This window comes from Aquila chrysaetos, chromosome 10, assembly GCF_900496995.4.
Source record: "Aquila chrysaetos chrysaetos chromosome 10, bAquChr1.4, whole genome shotgun sequence".
Lineage (NCBI taxonomy): Eukaryota > Metazoa > Chordata > Aves > Accipitriformes > Accipitridae > Aquila > Aquila chrysaetos.
In genome coordinates, this window is record NC_044013.1 from 17,406,872 (window position 1) to 17,433,531 (window position 26,660).

A 26,660-nucleotide genomic window follows, 5' to 3' on the forward strand; every position below is an offset into this window, starting at 1 on the left:
GAGAAACATCAAAAGTCATTATGTATTTATATTACATTAACTGCTAGAACGTTTTACCAAAGACAGTGGTACTAGCAATATAAATGAGACTAATACAAGGAAAAAGTAAGTTTCTCAACAAAGAGAGAAGATATCAACTTGTTTAATTTGAAAATATTTTCTTTCAGTTAACAGAACAGAAAGATATGGCTTGATCAAGTTATTTTTAAGAAAATGAGTCCTACATATGATAATCTCCAAAGCAGAAAAATTCCTGACAGATCATTCACACTTTGGATCAGTCTACCAGGAAGAAGGAGGGGAAAAAAAAGTTCCTATCTGTCACTTTTGACAATGGTGCATTATGCAACACTACAAAAACAAGTTCTATGTGTATTTTAATGCATCCTAGACTAAGTCAACCTTAAAAGACTTACCAAACTGAAAATGAACATCTGAGATGAGGTTCTTAAAGTATTCTTTATTAATATCATTAGAAGTTGCAGAAACAACTTTCTTGTAATATAAAGGCACAGGGAGACAGTTTTGATAAAATATTCCAATCAAACAGTAACTTACAGTACAAAAGGACAATTGTAATGCACATACAAACCCCAAACATCTCATTCAAAAATATTTCACCGTGTTCATCAATAATAATGGGCAATGACTAAAAATATAAACTGTTATTGTACAATAAATATCTGATAGGTGCAAACGGAACAAGATTTATTGCTCTCCACAATGTTTTCCCTGTAGTGTTGTTGTTTTTTTTTTTTTTTAAAGTTCCAAATTCTTTTTATAATTGGCTTCAGTAACTTATTTCTGAGGGAACTAAACCCCAAACCAAATCTGATAGGACATTCTGACAGTTACAGAACTGCCTCACGTAGTAACCAGAACTGGCAGCGTTTGTTTCTTTTACAACTTTAACAGTCATACTCCACTCACTCATTGGGAAATGTGGTAGATGTTTAAAAATCAACTTTAGTGATAAGTCAAGGCTTTTATGGTAGGATAGTATTACCTAGTCTGAGTATTAATCTATTTTCTTCAAATAAGGGGATTTCATGATGAAAAATAACATGAACCTTCTCTGACAGCTTGTGCCAGAGCAAGCATGTAAAACCATTTTCAAATGAGGGGAGGGGAGAAATGAAAATTAAAAGCTGCATTGGGCATTCTAACTTCAGAAGACAAGACAAGGGATTAGGAGCAAATTAGGACTACATAGGCAAAGATGACTTAAAGTGAGAATTTTGAATTCTAAAATATCCTTAATATAGTCATCTAAGAAACCAAAAAGCACTCTACATCTTTATATGGCTCCATTTTTTGAGCTTTGAGAGAAGGGCCAGTCAGTGAGTTTGCCAGTTTCCTCACCTTGCACTTGCAGCAATTTCATAAAGCAACAGCTTCCATCAGTCTTTTGATGCAGTATGAGAGGCATACTAACTTTGCTCTTGAAAGTAGCACATATTACCTTGCTCAGAATTCTTTTTATCTTGTACAAAATATTGTTTTATACACATATTTAAGAAATATTAGTTTCCTTCATTACTGTTACAAGCAGTAATATGCATATGCATACATTTCCTAAGAGTATCTTTTTATGAATAAGACTTCAGGAAAATGAAGCATTATAGTAGTTGTAAAAAAAAAAAAAAAAAAAAAAAAAAAAGACGAGCAGGCTTTGAAGTGAGTTCATGTAGCAGTAACTGAGGTTTTTATAAAAACTGTAATTTATGAGAACAACTCCAGAGTTACACAAACCTCAAGAAGTCAATTTTAACTGCACTGGGAATAGTCAAACCTACTTCAAGAAAAGGTGTCTAGAGTGAATACAGCTTAATCAATTTAGCTGGTAAACCAAAAGATGAATATTCAGTAAACTCCATTACACTTGAATTGGGAATGATGTATAACAAACTGCTAATTTCTAGACATTACTATTCAAATTAGGGTTTTCTTCTAGCATAAGCACATAGTTTTAGAAGTACTTCAAAGAGTAACCAAGGACCACTGAAATTTGAATTTTGAGACTTATTAGCTTCACTACAGTATAGCATTTTTTCTTTACTATTTGTTTAGAAACTAATAAACAAAACCATTTTCTTTGGTTTATGCTTAACTACACTGGACTAGTGAACTTTTCTTTTTAGTCAAGCTTCTATCCCCCATTAAAATTAATACAGATCTTTTTATTCTAGTCTCTCTCCAATTCTCAGATTATCTCTGTTAAAAGTAAGCATTTGATCATACCATGATTTCCTGCTAAACAGTCATGTGTATATACTGGCATGAAGGGTAAAAGTTTTGTACAATAATTACATTAAGTGATATTTCCAATGGCAGAACTACAAAAGACATCAAATGAATGTTAGTTCAAATGACATTTGAGTTTATGATGATCTTAAAAAAAAAACATAATGTTTAAGCATAGTAAAATACAGTGTAAAACCCCTAAAATTAGACAGTAAACATGGGAATCCTGCACTCACAGTAGGAGTGTACTGCACAGCATTAACATGAAAGCCCGTTAAATCTGAAACAATGCAGACACCTAGATTTACCTGGATGTAAATGCCACTTCAAGGTGTTTAAACAAACACAAAAATGAGACAAAGATGTCAGGAGAAAGGCCTTTAAAACAGGCCATCAGTCTAACTTGACTTTCCAAGTAAGAACATCAGCTTCACAAAACTGTGACACTAATGCTGTTTTATGTAAAGTACCCTTTGACACACAAACTGTCAATTAAGCTATCACAGTCTTTTTTGACCTGCTCCCTTTTAAATGGTTAGGGAGGAGAGTCAATAGTAGCTCAAGTTTTACTTCAGTAAGTACCTTGTCTGTTTGCAAAGGAACAATGTAACACCATAAAATTATATTTTTATGGTATTTAGAAAACTGATAATCTAGGTTTGTTTTTTTTTTTATTTTCTCTTTTTGATACATAAGTTCAAAACTTCATTTTCTATGTGTCTTTGCAATAGTGTTTTAGCCAGTGTTGCAAAAAAATTTCACTGTGGACTACCTCACATTGTTACTCAATTGTGCAAGGTATTCACGCAGTTCTTTTGCAGCTTGGAATCTACCATATCGCTTCTTTGGGTTGGCACACTCATCCAGCAAGGCCTCAAGTCGGCCATCTTTGGCAATTTCAGCTGGGGGGTCATGAAGTAGTCCTCCAGAAGTGCCACGCCACGTGGCATGTCTTGATAAAAGGTTCTGACAAATAGCATAGTAATTGTGGTCCACAGTGACACGAGCACAAAGAATCTCTTTTGAGAAGGACAGACAAGCTTCTTTATCACAGTCATCAAATTTGCTTTCATACCATACATCCCAGTTTTCAGGTTTATCTGTGAAATATAAGGAGACAGGAAAAAAAAAATTGAGAGAGAGGAGGAAAGAGCATATATGTGTCTGAATACAAACAGAAGCTCAATACACAGTAAACTGGTAATATTTAAACTATAAACCACTTTGTTTAGATGAACTCTTAAATGTTCTAGTCTAAGATTGCATCTGACAGTTTGACATACCCTTCTGCTGAAACGGTCATGGTAATAGAAAAATTAAGGGAAAGAAAGAAAGCAGGTAAAATAGATAGCAAAGAGAGAGAAGCAGAAAAAACAGCACACTAAATACATGAAATCTACATTCACACACATACCCAGAGGAAAAAAAAATGTAGCACAAACAAGTACAAGAGAATGATCTGCAGCTGAAATTGAGAGAAAAACAAGCAAGCAACATGATTTATTTTAGCAACATAGATTTGGTTTCTTCAGTTGCCCTGGGAACTAACACTGGCAAGTGGTCTACCAAAGAACAAAATAAACATTGCAAAGTAATTGCCATAAACTTCTGAAACATTATCTTCCAACATCTTATTTTAGACAGGGTAGTAACTAAGAAGCACGTATAAAAAAGCAGATGCATTACATATAACCTCTGAAGAAAGAAAAAATTCAACAAAACAAATGGCATTTATGTACATGTATAAACCCTTCTTTATATATATATTTTAAAAGTTATCAGAATTTGAAGGTGTAACTCATGGCCTTGTCACAAAGCTTTCTTTAACTTAAAACCTGGTTTACAGAAAATACCTTATACAATAATAATTATAATATGCAAAAGGTTACTAAGTGTGAGATCTCCTGAGTTCTTACTAGTTTTTCTTAGAAAACTTTCATCTTAAGTTTCTAGATTACTGCCAGCTTTGAGAAGAGGTTCTTATTATGGAGTCTTGTTGTTTTGCACATCTTTTTTAGCACTCTGATATACAAAGAAGAATTTATCTGTGTTTGGTAGTCTCTGAGCTGACTGTTGGTCTACTTATTTATGGTGCACTGCAAGCCAGTCTAGAAAAAAAAGCGTACTGATGGATGACTGCTAAAACTATAAAAATATGGTGTAAGATTTGTACAATGAACAGCAAACTCAAAATGGAAAAAAAGCCAGCAACAAAGGAGAATGGAAAAAAAGGACCTCAGCAAACTCAAATATGATACACCACACAAAGTACAATTAGATATTACTGTACAGTGCAATTGGACAGAATGTACATATTCAAGTATCTAAACTGGCATATTAATCACTCTAGACACTGTTTAATGAAACTTCCCAGAAGATTAATGAAATCAGTAATAAATGTCAAGTTTATACAGAGACTGAGAACTTTCTGGTGTCCTCATTTGTTTTCTGTGTTCTTGATTAATTGTTGGATTACAAATCATGCAGCAAAATCCTAGTTAGATCCAAATTAGTCTGAGAACTATAGACAACAGATGTAAGCATGGCACTTTCAGCATTCAGCTTCTGCAAGAAGCTACTTGCTCCTATTCCGTGTACACATCAATTTTTTCAGAGTTCATTTGGTCATCTTTGTGACTGAGCTCCAAAAGTCAAAATCTTAAAATAATATTACTTAAGAGGGTGGAAAAAGGAAAAAAAAAAAAAAAAAAAAAAAAAGGAAAAAGATTATTTGTGTGGCCCGTAAGTACTAAAGTAAATGTGCTAGGTATCCAATACATTAAAAGGTTTTCTTGGTAGGCTCAGGTAATTTTAATCTAAGCTCCTTGAGAACGTATAATAAATCTAATTAAAAAAAAAATATCAAAACCCCACACCACCAAAAAAAACCCCCAAAACATGCTTCCTTGTAGAAAAGTGCGTGGATACAAAATATAGTCTTAAAGTTAATTCAGCAGCACAGCATACTAAGTCTAGTTGCAAAAGCTTAAAAAAAAATCCATTCACCTAAAGCAAACTGAAATCACTTGGCCTATTGCCATGAACTTCTGCAGAATCTAGGGTTTCATGTTGAATGTCTCTAGCTCTTAGGTCTGTAAAGTTTTCCTTATAAGCTCAAAAGGAATATAAAGCCATGTAATGCCACTTTGTCAAACATCTCTCCTGCTGCCTCTGCTTTGAGCTTTTACAGTTGACAGGAAGATGAACGAATTTTCACTATTCCCATTTGGAAACAGCATTAAAATTACCCATTCCTTCTGTTCCATTATTACAGAGCATCAACCTGAACAACTAAAACAGAGGCAGGCTATGTAACTAAGGCAAAGCGGGCAGTAAGACTGCCTTGTCATTCACAGAAAATAGAATGCCAAGACTTCCGTCCTTACAGACGTCTGGAAAAGACGAAAGGAACTTTTCTCTTTTAGCTAAGGTAGACAAGTCAGTCAGCCAGCCCATCTATCTGTCCATCCATCTGTACAAACCCATCCAAACCCTCTCCTCCCACCCCCACCTCTCCATTTAAGCAGGATTACAGAGATTAAAAGTATATGTAAATCAAGCTCAGGTAAACTCAACACTTCGTAAAATTGACAAATTGGTCAAGTTAATTAGTAGTCTAATTGCAGAAGAAAGCTAATTAGTTTGTTAATTAGTAGTCTCATTATAAAGGCAACCAAATGGGTATTTAGCACTACACATACTTAAATATTGTACTTGCAGAGAAAGAAGCAAGAGACATGGGGTTAGGGGAGGGGAAAGAAGACACTTACTCTGTCTGATTAACCTTTTGTCTGCTACCAGAACGTTTTCTGCATCTACAATGATAACTTTCCCATCTCTTGGTCCAACTGCGAAGTTGTCAAAGCTGACATCAAGGAGGTAGAGTGCAAATTCAAAGTCATTATTTGTCAGCTGCTCAGCTATTTCCATTAATTGCCAGGCCAGATCCACTCGTTTCTCCCATGGTGCATTAAAGTAACTCCACAGCTCTTCTCCAACGTAATTGACAGCCACCATTCTTCCACATGCTCCTAAGTACTTTGCAAATGGCCAACCCTCATCAGATGGAAAACTCTGTATATAAAAAGATTATTAAAAATTTTCATTAATACAAAACAGCTTAGATTTTAAAAGGCTGTTCATAAAATTTAGAAGAGACACCTGTAAATACCCATCAACACTACATTTCCATATACTTCTGAGTTTTGAAGGGAAAGAAAAAACAACACAAAATGTATTTATGTGAGCAAGAGGCCCTGCTGGACTACTAAAGGGAAAGAGTTGGAGGACCTGAAATAATATACAACCCATATCTAGCTTTCCATACACTATACATATATATACATGTTCACATACACATGCACAATTCCATCAACTATCTTTTTCTATTGGTGTTTTATACACATTTCTTGTACTAAGGCAAGTATACTTCCTACCAAGATAATTTTGCATCTGATACTTCTAATTAAGACCAACTTTTTTAATAACCTAAAGGAAAAAGCTTTAAAAAGTGACACCTCCTTCTCTCTAACACGCCTCCCTTCCCATTTTTCCCAGTTGATTGGATTTCTTTGAGGATCCTCTCACTTGAAGATCTCTCACAGAAAGGATTACAGAACAGATTAAGGTATAAAAGAAAGCTTAGCATTTCTTCTACCTCTAGTACTCCTTAACAATCTATCTCCTGGATTAATTAATTGCTACATACATACTCTCTCTGTTTATTACACACAGCCACATAACATTTTTTTCAAAAGTAAAATCTGTCTCCAATATTAGCTTTCTTGGAAGTTAACATAAGAGCCTGAATAGCAATAACATACCACAAGCAATTAAAAACAAACAAACCAAAAAAAAAAACCCCAACACACCAGCATATTTTTCCTACTTCAGTTGTGCTGAATGTGTCCTAAGACTTGAATATGAAGACAAGCATTTAAAAGGTATCCTCCATACTATGCACCAGGAAGAAACCATAAAAATATTAAATTAAAAGGCCTCAAATGCATAGAAGTTCACGCTCTTTAAGAATACAATGTACTCTAATTTTAACAATTAGGAGATACCACTATATGCACATGCTTCTTCCTCAGGCACTACCTTGCTACTGTGTCACCAGAAGCAACTCATAATCAATTCTGCCACAACGATGTAGCAAAGGTTTTACCACACTTGGGTTGAACGGCAAGGTCAGTTTCAGTCGGAATGGAAGCTTTGTACCTCCTGGAATCCATGATGGCAGAAAACATTTATGGTACATTAAGAAAAGAGATACTGGAAGGAAAACACATAATGTAGATCTGAACTACAAGACCAGTCAGGGAAGAGGTGTCCAGCACTCACCCATTTGTATATGTATCCCATTAAAAAAAAAAATTAGAAAAGTTAGAGCACTTACATACCTAATCACCATAGCCTTAGAACCCATACCTCCCCTACAACAATCCTTAACTTTACCTATGTCTGTGTTTCCTTTGATAACAAAGTTTTGATCATTTTATCTTAAGCACTAGGCATCAGCTGACACTAAGCCAAGATTAGAATACTGATGTTGGCCAGAAACACTAGAAGCTCCGTAATACACAAGGAACTGCAAGCCACATCTACTCCCAAGAATTAATACTTATCCTTGAAATGCAAACAGCAAAGTTAAAGCTATATTCAATTCACACACTAAGACTTCAAATTTAGTATTAAAAAAGCCCTGATAAAACAAAATAATTTGCTTAGATCACGATAGTCAATAATATAAATCACCAATACGCACTCCAACCTTTACTCATAAAACTTGCTTGCATATTTCACTACTCATTTTCTGTGTAAGCGTGCTCCCATGGCAGGAACCAAGTTTCATTAAAAAGACTACTAACAGACCTCTGACCCAAAAGGTCATTGTATCAATGAATCCTCTAGCAATATCCAAGAGGAAAATTCTTATAGTTGCCTTCTCTACCTTTTAAAAGACGCTGCTGGTAAACACACAGGAAGAAAAAGTGAAACAGGAACACTTGCTCAGCAGCGCAACAAGAGTTTTTCTTGGTTATATCGAATTTTCAGGATTTCACAATAGCTGCAGGCTTCAAGAGGTAAAAAACAAAATCCTGTGGAGAGATTTTTTCCACCTACTAAGTTATTTCACTACAAAACTGGAATCTTAGTTATAGAATTTTTAAGTACAAATGGTACTAATGAAAAGGTTTGCTAAATCACATCAAAGCCTCTGGGAAACACAAGTGTTTCCACAGTGCAACTTCTCCCATCAATTCACAGGAATTGTAGCTGCCTTTCTTACCCATTCTGAATCATTATATGAGTACAAAACTATACAGAGGTGACTAGGAAAAAGGAACAGTTATTATTGAAAGTCCAGATGATACTTCCTCCACCCCCCCAAAAAAAGGTAAAGAAAAGGTTTGGGCATTCCTTTCCATTTCTATGCCACTGATACTGGAGAATATCACTCTAACACTCCACATGGCTCTCACTGGAGAGTTTCCAGCCCAGCAAACCAGTTCACCTACCTACAGCACACTCATTTCCACCCTTCTTGTAAAGGCCTTTCACAGAGAGAGGATTCAGGATCAAAGTTTCTGCTCTGGAAGCACGCTCCTTGCCAATTTCTATGCTAAGTGACTCCGAGCCCTTCCTTGTTTTGATAATGTCAGGTAGGGATTGTTTATATATCTTATTCCAAAAATATACCTATCAAATAAGAAGGACTCAATGTACTTCTGATCACATGGCAGGGGAGAACCCAAAATGCTTAATCCTCCAGCATAAGGGCAGCCTTTACTAAATTTTTATTTTGATAAAGTTAAGTACAGAAAAGCTTAAGGCAAGTATTATTACCAAAACCATAAAATACTTAACAGAAGGTAGCATCAGAGCATACAAGATAACCATTTTAAGATGTCCATTCTGAATACAAGCCTTATGATGTTAGGACACACTGTTTAATGTTACCTAGCTACTCTCATCAAGAAGATGAGCTTTCTAGTTTGCACAAATGAAAAATGTCCACTTTCACATTTAGTGGCTTTTGTTAAAAGGGCATGACTGAACAGTCATTAAAACACTTTTTGTTTGATAGAATTAAAGCATTTAATGAAATGTTATGAAGGCCCTAACTGAGCCCGTATCTAAAATGAAGGCTGAGTACCAGGTTAACTCATACCTAGCTTCCAGCAGTCCTTGCTTGGAACACTTAAGAACATCACAATTTGTTCATCTACAGTTTTAAAATTATTTAATATTTTAAACATAATTTTGAGACAGTAAAAATACCAATTTGTTTATGTGGTAACACAATTTGATAATGGGATCCTACTGGAAGCTGAGCATCCATCCCAGACTACTCTGGCTCAAGATGTCCTCTATGGAATTTTCAAGGACTCTTCAAAGTTTCTACATAGCAAATCTTGTCTATATAGTACGTGTGAAGAAATTAAAATAATAATTAATACATATATTTTTGACATATTTGACATCTTTTTTTAGATGCAAAAGCCTCTAAAATGGCAAGTGTAGAAGACAATTTTAGGGGAAATAACTGTGTTTACCATTGCAAAGAAGAACCTTTCTTTGTTGGTCAAAAGGACATCAGACCCATATTAATAACAGAATAGGTTCAAAGTTTTTGGGGTGCCTAAGTGTCTGGACTTCCACTCTATTTTGATCACCTGATCCACCCACATAGGCAAATCTGGTCATGAAAAATCCTGAGGATGATACAGAACTAATTTGATGGTTTTGAGACCACTATGGTATTTTCAAGCTGTGATACCATATAATTGAGCAGAACTAAATCCCTCTCACTAACTAAATCTACTATGCAATAAGGATGACATTATCCAGTCTTCAGGTTTTTTTATCTGTAGGCTTCAGGGCAGTTTATGAAGGTGGTAAGTATGGGCAAATATCCACTAGTTCAGGGCAAGTCAATTGATACATTCCACAGTTAAGAAGATGGCTGGGGTTTTTTTGCTTGTTTTGTGGTTAGCAAAATAACCTTCCAACACGTTAAGTGTGTGCTAATTCAGTGTTCCTTACTTATTCTACAAACAGACCAATATAATGAAAACTCATGCCTGTGGCATCAATAAACGCCACGAAAATGAGATTTCATGCACATTTATCATTACTGTATTCAATCTTGGATCAAAACAAACCAATAAGCAAACAGCTGTTGTCCATCAAATGAAATTACTTATTTACAAAGTAACACATAATTTCACTCAAAAAGAAGCAAGCAGGAGTTGGTGCTAAGGCATCACCTCCAGAGAACTCTGGGCAAGCAAAAATTTTTCATTCCAGTGAGAGGGATCAAGGGGCATATGGAAAAATTCAAAATATTGCCTACCAGTATCTACCAGGAAAAAGCCATACAGCTTATTATTAGGGAAGTCTGAATTTGTGTACCTCTCAGTCCTGTACCCATGCAAGTCTACTTTATCCATATCTTATAAACCCAAATTTATACTGGAGAAAATTTACCTGATTACATTTTCTGGTAAACACAGGTTTAACTAATTTTACCAACCGTGCATAACATTTTCATATTGCTGCATTTTATCAGCACTCAATGCAACATATTCAATTGCTACAGCAATAATGCCTAAATATTTTTATTTAAGTATGACTTTGGACCACCCCACCCCTTTTCTTTTCCACCCCTCTTCTTTCCTATATTCCAGTCCTGCTCTGCTTATGCCTTTGTCTCCCTTTCCAAATACAAATTCAACTACAAACAGTTGAACCTGGCAAAGGCCATACTACCATTGGAAGCGAAGGTGTCCATCCCTCCCAATCCATCAAGCACACTCATTTTACTCCCCTCCTTCATGTCATTAGGAAAGCAATGCAGCTGGTACTTGCTGGGCTGGTGTTCAGTTGGATCAGTAGCCTGATACAGCTTATCACATCACCACATCATGCTAGTACTGACAAAAGGAAGGGAGAAGGCCTGAATAGCCAGGTGCAGAAGAGAGGAAAGGACCTAAGAGGAACTTTGCTTTCCAGCAGCAGCAGGGATTTATGTAATGGATTAAACTGATTTTGGAAGTACAGCGTTAGTCACAATAGTACACTGATCTTCAAAACACATCTATTATGCTTCCTGCACTGTGTACACTGAATTTCATTTCACACAAGAAATACTAGGAGCAGTTTGGTTTATTAAGAAGTGAACAGCCCAAACATTACTAGTAAAATATCTGCATGCCATACGGTAACAGATATATTTATAACTCTGTGGCAATAAAAAGATCTTTTGACAACAGGAGTGCAGGGAATCCTGCCAACATCTGCACATGTACAAACAACATCTCTGTTTTGGCTCCCTTCCAACTGGCATGTAACAGCCACATCTACACTTCATTACCCAAGTCAGTAGCCGAAGAAGGGGATAAAAATATGTACAAGTGCCTCATTCAGCAGTTTTATATTCACTAGGTGAATTTGACAAGAATATTAATTGAAGCGCAGATCTGTTGTCTTTGCAAGCGGAGATTTGTAACTTTTTGTACTATTCTATTTTGAAAGCATCTTTCTAGATGAAATTGCAGCTAACTTAACATGGGATTTTTTTTTTTTCCATGTATTAAAATTCTGAAAGCCAGTAAGACATGAACACAAATTTGTACGGTCATTAAACATGTTTTCCATGAACAAGTTGCATTTAGAAACAAAAAGCTTAGTTGATCGCTGCCAAAAATCTCAGATTTCTGTGGAGTAATGCATAACATTATTTTAGCTTCTATTTTAATTCTCAAATTATTAGTAGTATAAATATTTAATTAGATAATTTTGTACTTGAATATACTATTTGAAGACTTAAAAATGTGCATTTGACAGTTAAGATAAAAAGTAAGCTCTCGTTCAAAACCAGAAACAGCTATCTGACAAAAGAATCTGCAATTCTGATGCACCCACTCACATTTTATCTGGGAATATACATACAAATGCCATGGAAACCATAGACAATTAAGTTCTTTAAAGTGTTTTAAAATATAGTAATGTATATAAAAAACTACAAACAGGTAGCTTAGTAAGTTCTCCCTCATTAAAGTTAACTTTCTCTATTCACAGAGAAATATGTATAATCTTCTAAACAGAAAGATGGAAAACAGTAAATATGACAAAAACTTCTGCTACCTCCATTCCCCATGACTCATACATAAAAAAAAATTTTAGTTGCCCTAATTAGCGTAGCTACAAGATATCTCTCTAAGCAAGGCTTAAAAACCTAAACAAAACCCTGTCAAAGGGACAAAGGACATTTTGTTCCTGAAAGAATAACACTGCATTTATGTCTTTAAAAAAAAATACACTGTAGTCTCAGAATAAATATTGAGAATTAATAGGGTGAATTTATCATTTCACTGAAGCATAAAACACACTATCAGTGCATTTGTCTTTTTCACTTCCATCTGTCTAAACACGAGAAGATATACAAATCTGCCATTGGTTTTGAATGTTCAGAGCTGTGAATTAGATCATGCAGTGAAGACTCACCAGCTTGAAGCCGATAAGGCTTATTGTAGTCTGCAATAACACAATTCCCCTTTGAGTTAAACACTTAAAAGAATATTAGTTTATCATAATCAAGCATATAATTCACCTCAATAATCAAGTCCAAAAAAGCCAAAACAGTTTAAGTAACAACTGACATCTTCGAGCTACTGTTCCACTGCACTGTTAAAAAAATATGCTTTTCATTTTCAAAACTACTCTAGAAGATGCTACATGTCACTACCAATTTTTGTATAAAGCAAGTTCCATCTAAAAAACAAACTAAGACCTACATCTTAAATATGATGAAATTAAAAAAACATATGCAAAACAGAGTGGGGACTTCTCTCCCTAGTCCTTATGACCCTGAAGACCTTCATGGCAAAATTACACCCTTTGTGATGTCTTCACTAAAATCATCCTACTAAACTCTGTTTGCCCAGGCACAAACTGGCATGGCAAGTAGAATTTAAATAATAATACACTCTTCCTCAAAAGGAAAAAAATTAGTTCTCTCACACACAGTACTGTTGATTCTGCAGTGTAAACAGAAGTAGCACCTTGTGTTAGTCACCAAGGCAAATAAGTAAAGCTCTGGAACCACGAAGAGCTAGAGATCAGATTTTACAATGAAACTTTTCAGATCAAAGAAGGTTAAAAAGCATGGTCTAAACACAGATGCCTTCTTTTGTCAGGAATTGATCTGCATTCTAGAAGACATGTATTTAAATGTATTTGTGAATGCTAGTGAGTATAATGAAAACAATTTCATTCTCAACTATATGGCAAATCATTTGACATTCAACTAAAACTCCCACCGAAGTTAAGCATATACATATATATATAGCCTACACACACACAGAGTGAAGACTGGATTTCATTGAATATTCCAAATATTAGTGTTCCCATTGAAACTATGTTTATTTGACTTTTGTTCAGTTTTATTACATTTCAACCAGTTACTACATACTATTCATGCCAACAAGAGGTATATATCAGGCTTAATTGACACACTATAGGACAAAAATACACAGACAACTCTAAACACTCAGAAGTTGCTCAATGATTAAGTTGAACACTTGAACTGCAAAAGTTATATTTCACAATGTTAGCAGAGGTATGTCATTTCTCCAAACAAATTAAGGAATAATGATTAAACACAAGAACCATAGTAAAGAAAATTTAATGTTCTATTGGTTGTTACCTGTTCAAATTAGTTTGTAGTTCATAAAAGTTTGTTCAGATTAAATCTGCAATAGATGAAAATGTTCACTATCTACTTCTTATCAGTTATGAGTCTGGAATATATCACTATAAACAAGTCCTAGCAGAGATGGCCTACTCCTATTTCTGAAAGTTAAATTGCAAAATTAAAGAGACTAAAACAAAGTTTTAAAACAATTACTTAATTCCAGTAAGTAAAACACAACTCCCCCTCTACATCAGACATACCAGAAGAAAATGGACAACATTGGTATTTCAAGGTTTGCACTGTGCGGTAACACTTTTTTGTGTGTGTTACTGAAAACTGCTATGAGTTACAATTTTTCAGGAGGATTCCTATTTAAGTCTGTATAGTGATTTCTCAGCAGCCTCTAGGTTAGGACAGTAATTCATCATAATACATACCCCACAATAACTTCAAGAATTTCTAGACTATTCTAAAACATTCCTTATACTTTACTTGCATATCTTCACTTTAGGAAAGTTTCACCAGAAAGAAAGATGAAAATAGTTTTGATCATTTAATTAAACATAATTAAATATGGTAATATGACAAGTACAAGCCAATTCTGGCCTAGTATGTATACTCATATGTCACTGCAAAAAACAACTCTTCAATTTTCAATACAATCAAATCAATGGAATATTCTGGTAACATGAGGCTATTCAATTTTAATTCAACAAAACAATCATTTTTCATTTCTTTTTAAAAATGTGCACAATGGAAATTCAGGGACAGACAATAAACTCATCTCCTTTCTCCACAATACTTAGAAGTATGTAAAACAGGAACCAAGAAAGACTAAAGCCTCACTTTTTAACACCTAAAATTTAAATCCTTTGCTTTCTGAATTATCTTTTCTACAGGTGTCAGTCGACTGATTTGTGTGAAAAAGAATTTTAAGAAAAGTTAAGACCTGAAAAGAAGAAAAAAAAAAAAAAAAAAAAAATCAATTTACCCATAAAGTAGCACTTGTAGAGACATTCCTTAAGCCTAGTTTATGTTTAGTGCAAAAAGAAAAAATAGCTTTCAAACAAAAAAACAGTCCAACTGCATGGGAGTAATTGGGGGGAGGGGGGGCAGGAAGTCATGATTTATAATCATCTGCAGCAGACTACAGTGAATCTTTAAAATGAAATAATATATGAAAATGCAGACAATCAAAAAGCCTCAAAGCAACTGGAGATAACATGACTAGTAACAACTGGTCTCAAACTAGATTTTAACTTTTTCATAAAGATCAGAGGGAAATATTCAACATTTAAAAATACTACACACTAAATACTGTTCAGTATGTCAAAATGCCAGTATCTGTGTGAGCCAGGACTTAAATAATACAAGTCCACTAGAGGACATATCAGGTAGCGCAGGTAACTGCCTTAAACCCACTACTTGGTATTTAGCATAGGAATTATGTATCAGAAACACCAAATTGAGTAATAAATAAAGTTTAAAAGGCACCCAGTATTAAAACTGGATGGCATTCTACCAATGTATTTAGAATCGAACTACAGAAAATAACCTCTGACTAGAATAGTGTGTATGATACAAAAGGAAAAAAGAAATCCCAGGCAAGAAAATTTGCCCATTTACTTCTTACTGAGTTATGTATGGATCAGCAAAATAATTCTGTAAAACATTTGGCTAAATTGCTACTTTGAGTGAATTCAGTGCAAGAGATTGTTTCAAAGAGATCACAGTTAATGTTTTAATATATGTTTACCAGATGTCGATTACTGTTCTTTCCGTACCAAAACCAAACAGAAACCCCAATGATGACATGAAGAAAACTAGAAGAATTTTAGGTTATGTGGCAACAGACTGTTCATGCAGAGTAATTATACTAGGAATAGAGACACAGCTGTTGGTTTGGGGGGGAGGGGGTGTCCTCACAAGGTATAACAATGATCAGAAGTTGTGAGAAGAATAGAGCCATTAAGATTAAGTATTTAGAAGGCTAAATATAGATCTGAGGGAAGTGCAATGATTTACACAATCTATTAAAAAATGCAAAAATACTTCTATTTTCCACATAGGTATTGGAATTTTTCTCAGAGTCAGAAAAATAAGTCTTTGAGACTTGTAATTTACATAAAAGATACAAACATTCACCATCATTCTTTGAAGAATCTCCATTTTAAACAGGTTGTTAAAGCTACAGCTTGAGACGAAGTTGCATTAATGCATGCTGGATATAATTCATAGACATTTTCTATAGTTTGAAAAAAAACCTACATTACTTGCAGGCTTTTTATTTAGTTTTATTTTAATAGCAAAGCTTGTGTGCACACTTCAAGTTTGCTTTGAAAACAAAGCAAATGCACTGTCATTTTAATAGTGCATCTGGCAGTACTGTACGCCAATACAATAGCCAGCACAAAGGCAAGACTGAGTATTGCAAAACAAGCTCTAGATGCATTTTTGCCACAACAATTTGTAGAACCTGTGTTTCAGTTTTGCCGGGGCAGATGTAAAATGTCTTTTCAGCTAACCGTAGGATCTTAGGAGAAATACAACCACTTTACTGAAAAACACAATTTTCTTATCTAGAAACAATTTCTTACTTTTGCAGTAGTGAGTTATAATGTAGTTTCCCTAGAACAAGGAATTCTCTGCTTTGCCCTGGTTTTTAGGTGTTGTTGGGGTTTTTTGGGGGGGCGGGGTTCATGTTTAAATACAAAACTTAAAACTTTGCTACAGGCCTTCATGTGTTGGACAATTCATGGTTGCATACCATGGCTCACAGCATGGCAGCGATGGGTGGCCCAACGACAGTAGCTCAAAAACTGTTAAGAGTCAGCCACAGTGGCTCTAAACAGGAAATCTGGAGGCTGATGGAGATCAGTGCAGGAGCTCTATGGAAAATAAGACATATGTCTAGAGAAAGCTTAACTATTTCCCCAAATCTTTCTGTTGAACTGACGTGGTTTTGAAAAAAGCCTTGTTAGGAATTGGGGGTGGGGGGAGAAGAAGAATTTGCATATTTGCATAAGTGTCAAAGACTGAACAACAATCTTAGCCTCTATGGAAATTAACAGTAGACAGCAAACATTTTTGGTTCTGTAACAGTAAGTTTATGTTTCTATTTGCCAATGAAGATAAAAATTAATCATGCTACTTCATAAAGTTCAATAACATCCATTATCTGAGTGCATGTCATGGTTAAAAAAAATGAAGAAAGTTTCTCCACTGCAGTTATTTTTAAAAGACAAAATAGAAGATGGGTGGTTTATAAACAGTCATAGGATGAGGCTAAATCTACTTTACTTACATCCATGCTGGTTCTCTGAATTCTGCAAGAAGTGAATATTCACACTGCAATCAGTTGGTAATCCAATTAATTTTTAAAATTTTGCTAATTTCTTCACAAGGCAACTTTGGCCAACCTATCTTTGCAAGTGTTTGATGCACATAGTCACCATATTCAATTACGAATCAGATGCCATACACAGATCCTATCCTCTAGGTGATTCCTATTTAAAATATTCTGTTTTCCATTCAATGAGTTGAAGGGAACAGCAGCAAGTTTTGTTGTTGCTTTTGTCTGAATAAGCTGTTAATGTTTATATAAAATATTGGTTTAGATGTAGGAAATTTTGATTACAGATCAGAACCTCTTTTACTAAAAAGTATTTGCCTTTATTGCAGAAAAGGACTATTAGAAAGAAGAAGGAAAAAAACCAAATCTATCAGAAGTTAAACATTTATACTTTAAGTTAAATAATTCTTTCCTCAACCCTCGCATGTAGGTTGTTTCATTCAAATGTGAATTCAGAGAAAAAGTGTGAGAGGATTTAATTACTGACTAGTTTAGTGAGATTCTACAAAAGTAAAAATAATATTTTAATACCCAGAAAATATGTAAACTGTACCGAACAATAATGCAGCTATCCCTCCATTTGCTTCATGAAATAAAATGGCAAAAGGGGCTAAACTATTCACTGAGTACACCTATGCAATTGTTTAACAAATGCAGATAAAGAAGGTTAACAAGAAGGCTATAAAAAATACAAGTATTGAGTTAGGATTACAGTAAGTAATCTATACAAAACTGTGCTGTCTTCTTACTACTGTTCAGAGACTTGTAAAAAAACTGTATCATGCTATGGGTTAAAGCCCCACCTGAAAACTTCCTACAGCAAAAGCTGTGAGTCAGTTGTGAGGATATGCAGCTTGTAAACAACGCCACTTCAGCAATAATCCATACTCCAACTAGGCTTCAAGCTAAAATCCCAATCGCTGGTAAGAAGTCTTATAATCCACAAATTACTAGCGCTAGTAGATAATTACAGTGAATTTGCTATTGTAAATCAAAGATCAACCTTAAATGCAGTGCCTATTTACATTTGGCTGCTCGTATAACTTAATTAAACAACACAGAACTTTAATGCACTGAACACCGAGAGTTTCGAAGTTATCTCTGCTTCTAAATCAAAACTGTTATTCATGACAGTGTTTTAAACAGTCACAGTAGTGTTTCATGAAAAGCTCAATGCAAAAAACTAGCAATACTTTTCCTTGTGCCTTCCAGTGACAAACACACAGCATCAGTTAAATATATCATTTATTTATTTATTTTAAATTAAAATCTCATTCTTCACATGACGTCATGGAGGTTTCCTTTCTTGGAAGCAGCTGATTTTTAGAACAAGCCTACAAGTCTCATTCCCATCCCAGTATCTGCCCTCATCAACGCTGCAGAAACTCTACCATAGGATGTTTTACATATCTTATATATAATTACAAGCAAACTTCTCAGTAGTCAATTATCACTTCTGGAAAGAAACTTCACCTTTCATAAAGAGTGCCTTGCATGTTGCTTTTGCAATAGCTGCATAATACAGAATTATTCATTCCTTACGTGTTTCTCAGGTAGAGGCTGAGAATGGAGTGGTATGTGACACGTTATGCAAATGGGAAGAGTTTATTCAGATTTATATATTTAAGATATTTCATTTCCAATTGAGGGAAGGTATTCAAACCTCCAGTAGCCATTACCAAAGTTGTTGAATACTCTTCTGGAGAATACATTAAGAGTGTTTCAACACACAAAGCTGGCCTGAAGTTACTCAGAAATATTTTCCAGGATATGCCTATTCATTAAAATTTACAAGACTCTGCAAAACACTTCTGATCTGATACGAGGTGACAGACAACTTTACCACACTCTGGACTGGTAAAGGCTGCCTCACTTCCCACCAGTTTGACCTGCTCTGCTCTCAGCAGCACCTTCGCTAAGATAAATGGCAAGCAAAGTGCTTGTTAAGTTCATGTCCCAAGATTTTCACCTTTTCAACATATTTGCTTGACAGCCTCAGGGCTCATCCACAGCTTATCAAGAAGCTGACAGGAGTCAAGGCTCTTAAATCAACCAGCGCTGCCCACTGCCTTTGATCCACCCCACAACAGTAAATGCTGCAACTGTGCCATATGCTTTGTCTGTAAAGAATACATTGGCCCCACAAATTATGAAGTAACATACAGAGCTGTTTTCTGGCCATCTAGGTCTATGCTCAGTGTGTTGGAACCAGTGTTCAAAGCCAAAACTCTTAAGCTGTATGAAATGCAGCCAAAACAAATTGATTCTCAAAGAATTTCCAAATATACTCAGCAAAGCAAAGCAGTTTTTGATTTTCTTACTTAAGTGGAGTTCCCTTTTTCACTGTGCTCAGGAGCAACTTTACGGCAAGATGGAAGAGACATACTTTACGCTAAGTCCGCTGCGAAGCAAACTGGAAATTTACTTCGAAAACAAAACCCAAGAGCTGTACATGGCAAGACTGAAGGGCAGAAGGCATACTACCCAAAAACGTATTTTTGATTAAGTAGAGTTCATAAATGCATTCCCTAGAAATTAATCAGTAGGTGAGTTTGCTGGAGGGTAAAGCCTGCAGCACTGCTTTTTGAGCATTAGATATTTCTTGGCCTCTCGCTAGAGAAACAGCGGATGTTTATAACAGTAATCATGCAGTGATGCTTTCAAACGTATTTGCAAATATTCTTTTTATCATGCATCAGATAAAGACAAGGACAGTTCAGTAGTTGGACAAAACGATTCCAAGTCCAAACTTACACAAAGGCACACTTGGAGTTCCCTCGATAGTGTTAAGAGTCAAAATACAAGGCTCCCAATCTAAACAGGTATGCAATAGAAGCAACTGAGTGGTGCCACAGAATAAAACAGCTTCCTGCAAATTTTTCACCTAAAAATTTACATAACATGTTGAAGCACAAATTTCTGGTCTGCACACACAACGAGTCCACCTAATTAAAGGAAATAAAATATGTAGCCACTGAAAAGCAAATACAGTTCTTTTATTTGTCACTCCATTTTTTGGCTATGAAATGCCCATTTCTAATTTTTACCAGCAGAAAAAACAGAATTATATGTAGTTCACATAAGAGCACGACATAGCACGAGTCAGTTTTTGACAAGGAAAGCACAAGAGCATTATGGTAAAGTCTCTACCCACTGTCTATTAAACTAGACCCTGAGAAACTAATCACCACTTCCCATAGCTGCCTAGGAATATTATGCACTATGGGAGACGCCATAGGATTGAAGCCTAACACTTAACCGTAAGAAAGGCATCTAGCCACCAGAAAGCATCTGCCGTACAGCATGCCACCCCGCCTTGCTTCCTGCGGAATAGATGCTTCCTTGCACCGCTTGCTACGGAACAGACAGGCGAGCTCCCTGCCTAGATGAGAAAGGCAGGAAGGACGGAGAACGAGTTAAAGCCTTGAGGCACGGTAGCACCGAGGAGGAAGACAAATCAGGAAAACGCACCAAGTCTCTGAGGAAGAAAGACAAACTGTGAGACCGAGTGAGATAAAGAAACGCCTCCTGCCCAGCGTGGGACCCGGACGCCCTCTCCTCAGCCCAGCCAGCTGGTATCTTTACACAAGAGTCCCTGGGAGGGCAAAGACCCAGGGGAGGACCCCAGCGTCTCGCCCCTGTTTCTGCGGCCAGCTTCCCGGGAGCCCGGCGCAGAGAGAGCAGCGGCGCGCGGGCGGGGAGAGGAAGGGGCGGGGGAGGAAGGGCCCCGGAGGGCGCTCGGCCGGGAGGGGTTCAGCAAGGGACGGCCCTGCTCGGCGGGGAGCGCGGCGGAGTGCAGCACCACGGAGAGCAGGCGGGGGCGGGCGCCCACCCGGGCGCTCCCGGCCGGCCGGCCGGCCGGGCGCCGTCGGGCGCGCTTACCTGCAGCACCAGCGGCTCGGGGTTGAAGGCGAGGGTGATGAGGAGCTGCATGCGCTCCGAGTCCTTCAGGTTGCGCAGCAGGAAGCTGCCCGAGTCCTTGGTCTCGGCGTAGCGGCGGACCAGGCGGTCGAGCAGGCGCTGCGAGGGGCAGTGCACCAGGTCCGACCAGCCCTCCACGGCGTCGGGGGTGAGGAGCCGCACGTCGCCGTTGAGGCTGGCGAACTCGGTGGCGTGCAGGGCCTGGAGGAGGTCGCAGCGGCCCCTGCCGGTGGCGCGGCGGCAGATCTTGGTGTCGATGTCGGCCAGCTCCTGCGCGGAGCCGAGGCGCTTGAGGACGACGCGGCGGCTGCCCTCGCGGGGCTCCCCGTAGCGCGCGAAGTAGACGTTCTTGACGTTGAAGAAGTCGAAGAGGCGCAGGCGGCCCCAGCTCTCCAGCCGCAGCTGCCCGTTGAGGAACTTGCGGCACCAGCTGGTGCCCCAGCAGGCCGGGCACTTATTGAGCTGCAGGAAGCGCCGCTCCGACAGCTCGTTGCGCTGCAGCGAGGCCAGCAGCGAGTGCGTGTTCAGCACCAGCGCCGCCGCCAGGCTGCCCAGCACCGCCAGCTTCACGTAGCGGTACAGCCGCCCCAACTTCAGCGACACCAGCCGCAGCATCGTCCCGGGCAGGACCGGGCCGGGCCGGGCCCCCCCGCCCTCCGCCGCGCTCGCTCCCCGCCCCGGCCGCGCCGCAGCTCCGGCACCAATAAACTCTCCGCCTCGCCGCTCGCCCGATAAAAGGCAGCCAAGTTACTGAGGGGACGGGGGAGGGGAGGGGAGGGGAGAGGGGGGGGAGGACGGGGGGGGCAGCCGCCGCGGGAGGGCAGGGGGAGGGGCGCCGCCGCCGCCACCGGTGCCGCCGCCGCGGAGGTGGGCGCGAGCCGCCCCCCCCCCCCGTCCTCCTCCTCCTCCGGAGGGTTCTCCTCCTCCCGCCGCTGCCCCCGCCCACCCCGGGAGGGGCCTCGCGCGAGGGCCGGCGGCCGCGACGGTTGGCTGCACGTGACGCGGCGCGGTCGCGTGCGGCCCCCGCCTCCGGAGCCGGAGGGAGGGGCCGCCACGCGCGCGGTGTGGAAGCGGGGAGGGCGGGGCTCGGGGAGGTCCGTGCGCGCGCGCGGAGGCAGGGGCGGGGCGGGGCGGGAGGCGGGCAGGCGGAGGGGGCGGGGCGGGGCGCCCTTCCCGCCTCCTCATCCCCGGCCCCCGCCGGACTCTTGCGCCGGCCGGGGAGGGGGCGGCGGGGTCCGCAGCCGCGGCCGCCATGTTGTCTGCCGCCGAAGGCGCTCGCTAGCTGCCAGCGGTGAAGCGGCCTGCCTGAGGCCGGCCCGGGCCAGCGGTGCTAGGCGACCGGCGGGACCCGGCCTTGTTGCTGCCAGCGCGGTCTCCGTCACCCCGCGCGGCCCTGCCCGCCCCTCACGGCCCGCCGCAGCCCGCGCCTCACGGGGCTGCGGGCGCGCGGCGCCCGCCCTCAAGGGTCGCCGCTGCGGTCCCGCCGTTATCGGCTGGCGCGGCGGTACCGGCGCCAGCGCGGCTCAGACCTGCCGCTAAGCGGCCGCTCGCTGACACGCATCGCGGTGCGGCGGCTCCCGCGCACCCGGCGAGTGCCCGGGACGCCCAGGCGCGGCGGGAGCCGGCCTCCCGCTCTCGGGGAAGGCACGGCCCGTGCGGTGCCGGGACGCCTGGCTGGCTGGCGGCCGGCAGCCTGCTGGGGCTGGAGCCCTGCCCTTCGTGCCCGGTTTACGGTGCTTTTCATCGGGAGAGAAGCGCAGAACTGAGGTTCGTGCACAGCACCTCGTACAACTCTCTAGTTTAGGAACAAGTGATACGGTAAACCCGGCTGCACAAACCAGTTTAGTTTGCGGGGGCCACAGGACAGGTTTTCTAGTTTGAAATTCCAGTGCTGGCCAGGGGCCGTTCAGGTGTTTTATAATGTCTTGGGTTTATCGTGGGACCACTACACCTGATATGAAATTTCATACATTTCACACGCTTTGAAATGCGTGTATGGCATCCCGAATCGGTGGAAAAGCCTACATGTTGTAGCCATCTAGTTAGCTGAATGAAGAATGTAGCGTGCTGTGCAGGTAGCCTTCACAATATTTCTGTGTTGATGTCAGTGGCCACGGTTTAAGAAACATTCTGTAAAACTAACACAAAACAGGGAAAAAGAAAGAAGAAGAAAAAAAGGTGAAAGTCTTAATTCTTTCATTACTGCTTTTTCTTAAAGTGAGCCTGTACTCTGCCAAGTTAAAGACAACCTTCGTATTGCCTGTTCAGTCTCAAAAGTGCAGTAGGGATATGATCAGTGGGGGAAGAATTGTAGCAGACTGGATAATTTTCAATTATTTCATTTCCATGATACATAAATTTAAGTGCCTAGTATCTAGAATATTGGAAATACATTTGTCTTTTTATATTAGCATATACTTACCTCCCTATGTACCGTGTTTTGACATTTATATGTATAAAAACAGCTTAAAGAATCAATCATACTGAGATTTTGTCACTCTGTTGAATGTGTACAGTGAACTTGCAGTTCTTTTTATGTATATTGGGCATGACCGTATCTCATTGAACATGCCTTGTTAAATGCTGTTTGTGGGGTCCAATCATCCAATCAGCAAGTTCTAGTCTACAAACCACTGGTTTTAATAGAAAGAAAATATATATACATAACAAATAAACATATCTAGTCTTCCTTAACTCAGGTCTTCATTTGTGGACACACTGCTTGATTCCACATTTCAAATAATAATAATAATAGATCCTGAAAGATGAACTGATTTTTTTGCTGGATGTAAACTCCAAACTCACTAGCCATACATGTTTGGTCTTATTTACACGCTGGTAGTGTTTTTTCATCTAACAGTATTTAGTCTGTAATTTATAAGTCACTAACAAATCAACATATAAGCAAATAAATTGAATTCATGGTTTTTTTCTATATTGCTTATTTCTCAAGCTTTCTCATTTGCTCTGTTATAGGGAAACAGCTTAATCCTTCTGAATACGAACAGAATATTTTAATCTTCACTAGACAAAAATATCATTTTAAAGTACAAAGAATCTTTTAAATAGTTTAACTAATATGCTTTTCCAACAACAATGTAGTGTTCTTAAAGCATTTGACATTGCAAATCCATAAACATAAATAAACCTGCTGTTTTTAAACAGGTCAGAAAACTTGCTCTGAGTTACATAAAAATTGCTATTATTTCTGGTTTCATTGGTATTCATAGGAGACTTTGGGGGTTGTTTCTGAGGGATAAAGGAAGGTGGAGGCTGCCTTTTTATACAACGTGGCTGTAATTTGGTTTCACAGATTTACAAATTTTGCTTAAAGAAATGAAGGAGACTGAAAGGAAGATGCAACTGATTCCATTTGGAAGACTGAAAAGTGAAAAAAAAAAGTTGAGGCAAGTAAAAGCAAAGGAGGGAGAACAACTGAGTAAAAAATGGTTAATTCTGCGAGAATGACAGATATATCTTCTGTATCTGTAACTCTTAAAAAGCATGATTTGTGAATGATCCATTTCAAGGTGCAGGGGAATGCAAAATAAATAAGATAATGCACTATAATATATGCATTTTTTTAGACTTGCCTTCTTCTGACATAGCTTCAAAATAAACTACAGTAGTTTTCCTGTGAAGACTTCATTATATATGACAATGTAATTCAACAAAGATTCCAGTGACTGGAATGAAACTACAGACCATCAGTGGAGTGCAAGTGCATGAAGTTCTCTGATGTGTATAGCTGGTTAGTTTAGATACACAGGACTTCTTTGCAGTAGCTCAGCAATAGGGTCTCAGTTTGCTGTATGTTATGAAGTGTCATTCTGACAGTTACCTATTATTGCTGGCTCCATACATAGATTTTTTTACATCTCCCATAACAATGTTGTGTTGGAGTCATGCATGGACCTTTAATATAAGTGGACACAATACATTCCCACGGTTTTCAGACATCAGGAGGCTTCATAAAAATTACCGACTGTATGGCTACAGAGAAGTCTTACACAACATTAAATTATCTAGCATATTGATTTGAAAGAAGACTTGAATAGATCCAGGCCTTTTCTCTCCATAATGAGAAAGCAAACAACCACACAATTTAAACAGTTTAGAATGAAAAGATAATCCAGCAACTCTACGTAAAGGTCTGATAACAGACTCTACTCTGGCTTACTAGGGCACTTCACTCTGAGCTCTTCTATTTCAAAGTACAGAATGAGCAGCTGACTAAAGTGACAGCTATCTCAGAATCCTTGCAGATACTGCAAAATAGTCTGGAGTATCCTTCTTTTTGTTGGTTTGGTTTGTTTCTTAAATTGTCTAGAGACTCATTCCCACATTCAATCACAGAATCACCTTGCCGCTTTCAAAATAGGGATCATAGTCACTTTAACCAGGCAAATCTGAAAGATGTGCCAGGAGGAGCAATTCTAAGTTCTGCAACTTTATAATCAAGGGTTCACATATTTCTGTTCATATGCATCAGACTGCATACACATATTTCAGAAGCCTGTGTCATAGGAATGGCTGGAGTGGACATGCCTGAGGTTTCTGAAGATTTTGCCTTTTTATGTTGAGGGATATCCACAGATTGGGACAAATGTTCAATATCCTCAGACATCTTCAAATTTGATCTTTTGGCAGAAAAGAGAATAAATTTGCAGAAATCTGGACATATGGCTGTGCTGTGTAAACCATCTATCCAGCCAACCATCTGTCCCAGTCATCTTAGAACCAAGAGGGAGGAACACTTTTTGCAGTTGTCTGAGGACATGTAGCATAACCTCTGTGTTCTACCTTCTGCAGATTAAAAATCTATTTTACTAAGTTGTACCACTTACTGTACAGCAAAATGAAATTAGTATTGTGGTTCTGGAAAAATAACACCTAAAATGTGGTTTAGGTTAATCTGTCATGTAAGAAGTGGGATGGAGTCTCCTTCTTTAACCAATAAACAATTGCAGGTAATTGGTGTTTTAATTGTCTATGTACAATACTAATTCCTGCTTAGAGTGCAAGCAAAAATGAAAAAAGCAACAAGGTTCCATTTTTTAAAAGTAATCATAAAATTTTTCATTGGATTGAATTTCATGCACATAACATACTGTACATGCTGCAGCGTAAGACAGAAATACTGGCTCTAGAATTTTTGCCTTGAGTAATTTGGTGTTTTTCCTCAATTTCTTCTTCCTTTTAATTGCTGTTTAAGTATTACATGCTTTGAACAGCTGAATAATGTTACAAGTTATTTTGCTGAATTGACATCCTAGCAAATGTGCTTTATCATCATGATACACACATTTGCTGATGACAGCACTCGAATATCGAAAGCTGCAAAAGTATTTTTAAGTTCTTTCTCTTTCCTCGCATCTTCAAGTATAGATTAAGGATGGTCATTATTTAGTCTTTTAGAGTCAACATCTATTTTTATTCCTA

At 38.8% G+C, this 26,660-nt stretch overlaps 1 protein-coding gene across 2 annotated transcripts; it reads right to left on the bottom strand.

Moving 5' to 3' along the window:
• Nucleotides 1-448: 448 nt before the first annotated feature.
• DIPK2A (divergent protein kinase domain 2A) lies at nt 449-21,969 on the bottom strand. 2 transcript variants are annotated; one of them, XM_030029038.2, is made up of 3 exons: nt 21,180-21,966; nt 6,015-6,318; nt 449-3,344 (listed from the first exon to the last, which is right to left on the bottom strand). In XM_030029038.2, exons 1-3 carry the CDS (start codon nt 21,831-21,833, stop codon nt 3,013-3,015), a joined length of 1,290 nt encoding a protein of 429 aa, XP_029884898.1. In that variant the 5' UTR covers nt 21,834-21,966; the 3' UTR covers nt 449-3,012. The 2 variants fall into 2 exon arrangements, with proteins under 2 accessions (XP_029884898.1, XP_029884899.1); XM_030029039.2 differs by lacking the exon at nt 449-3,344 and adding an exon at nt 3,378-4,352 and having other exon boundaries at nt 21,180-21,969.
• Between the last annotated feature and the right edge of the window lie 4,691 nt (nt 21,970-26,660).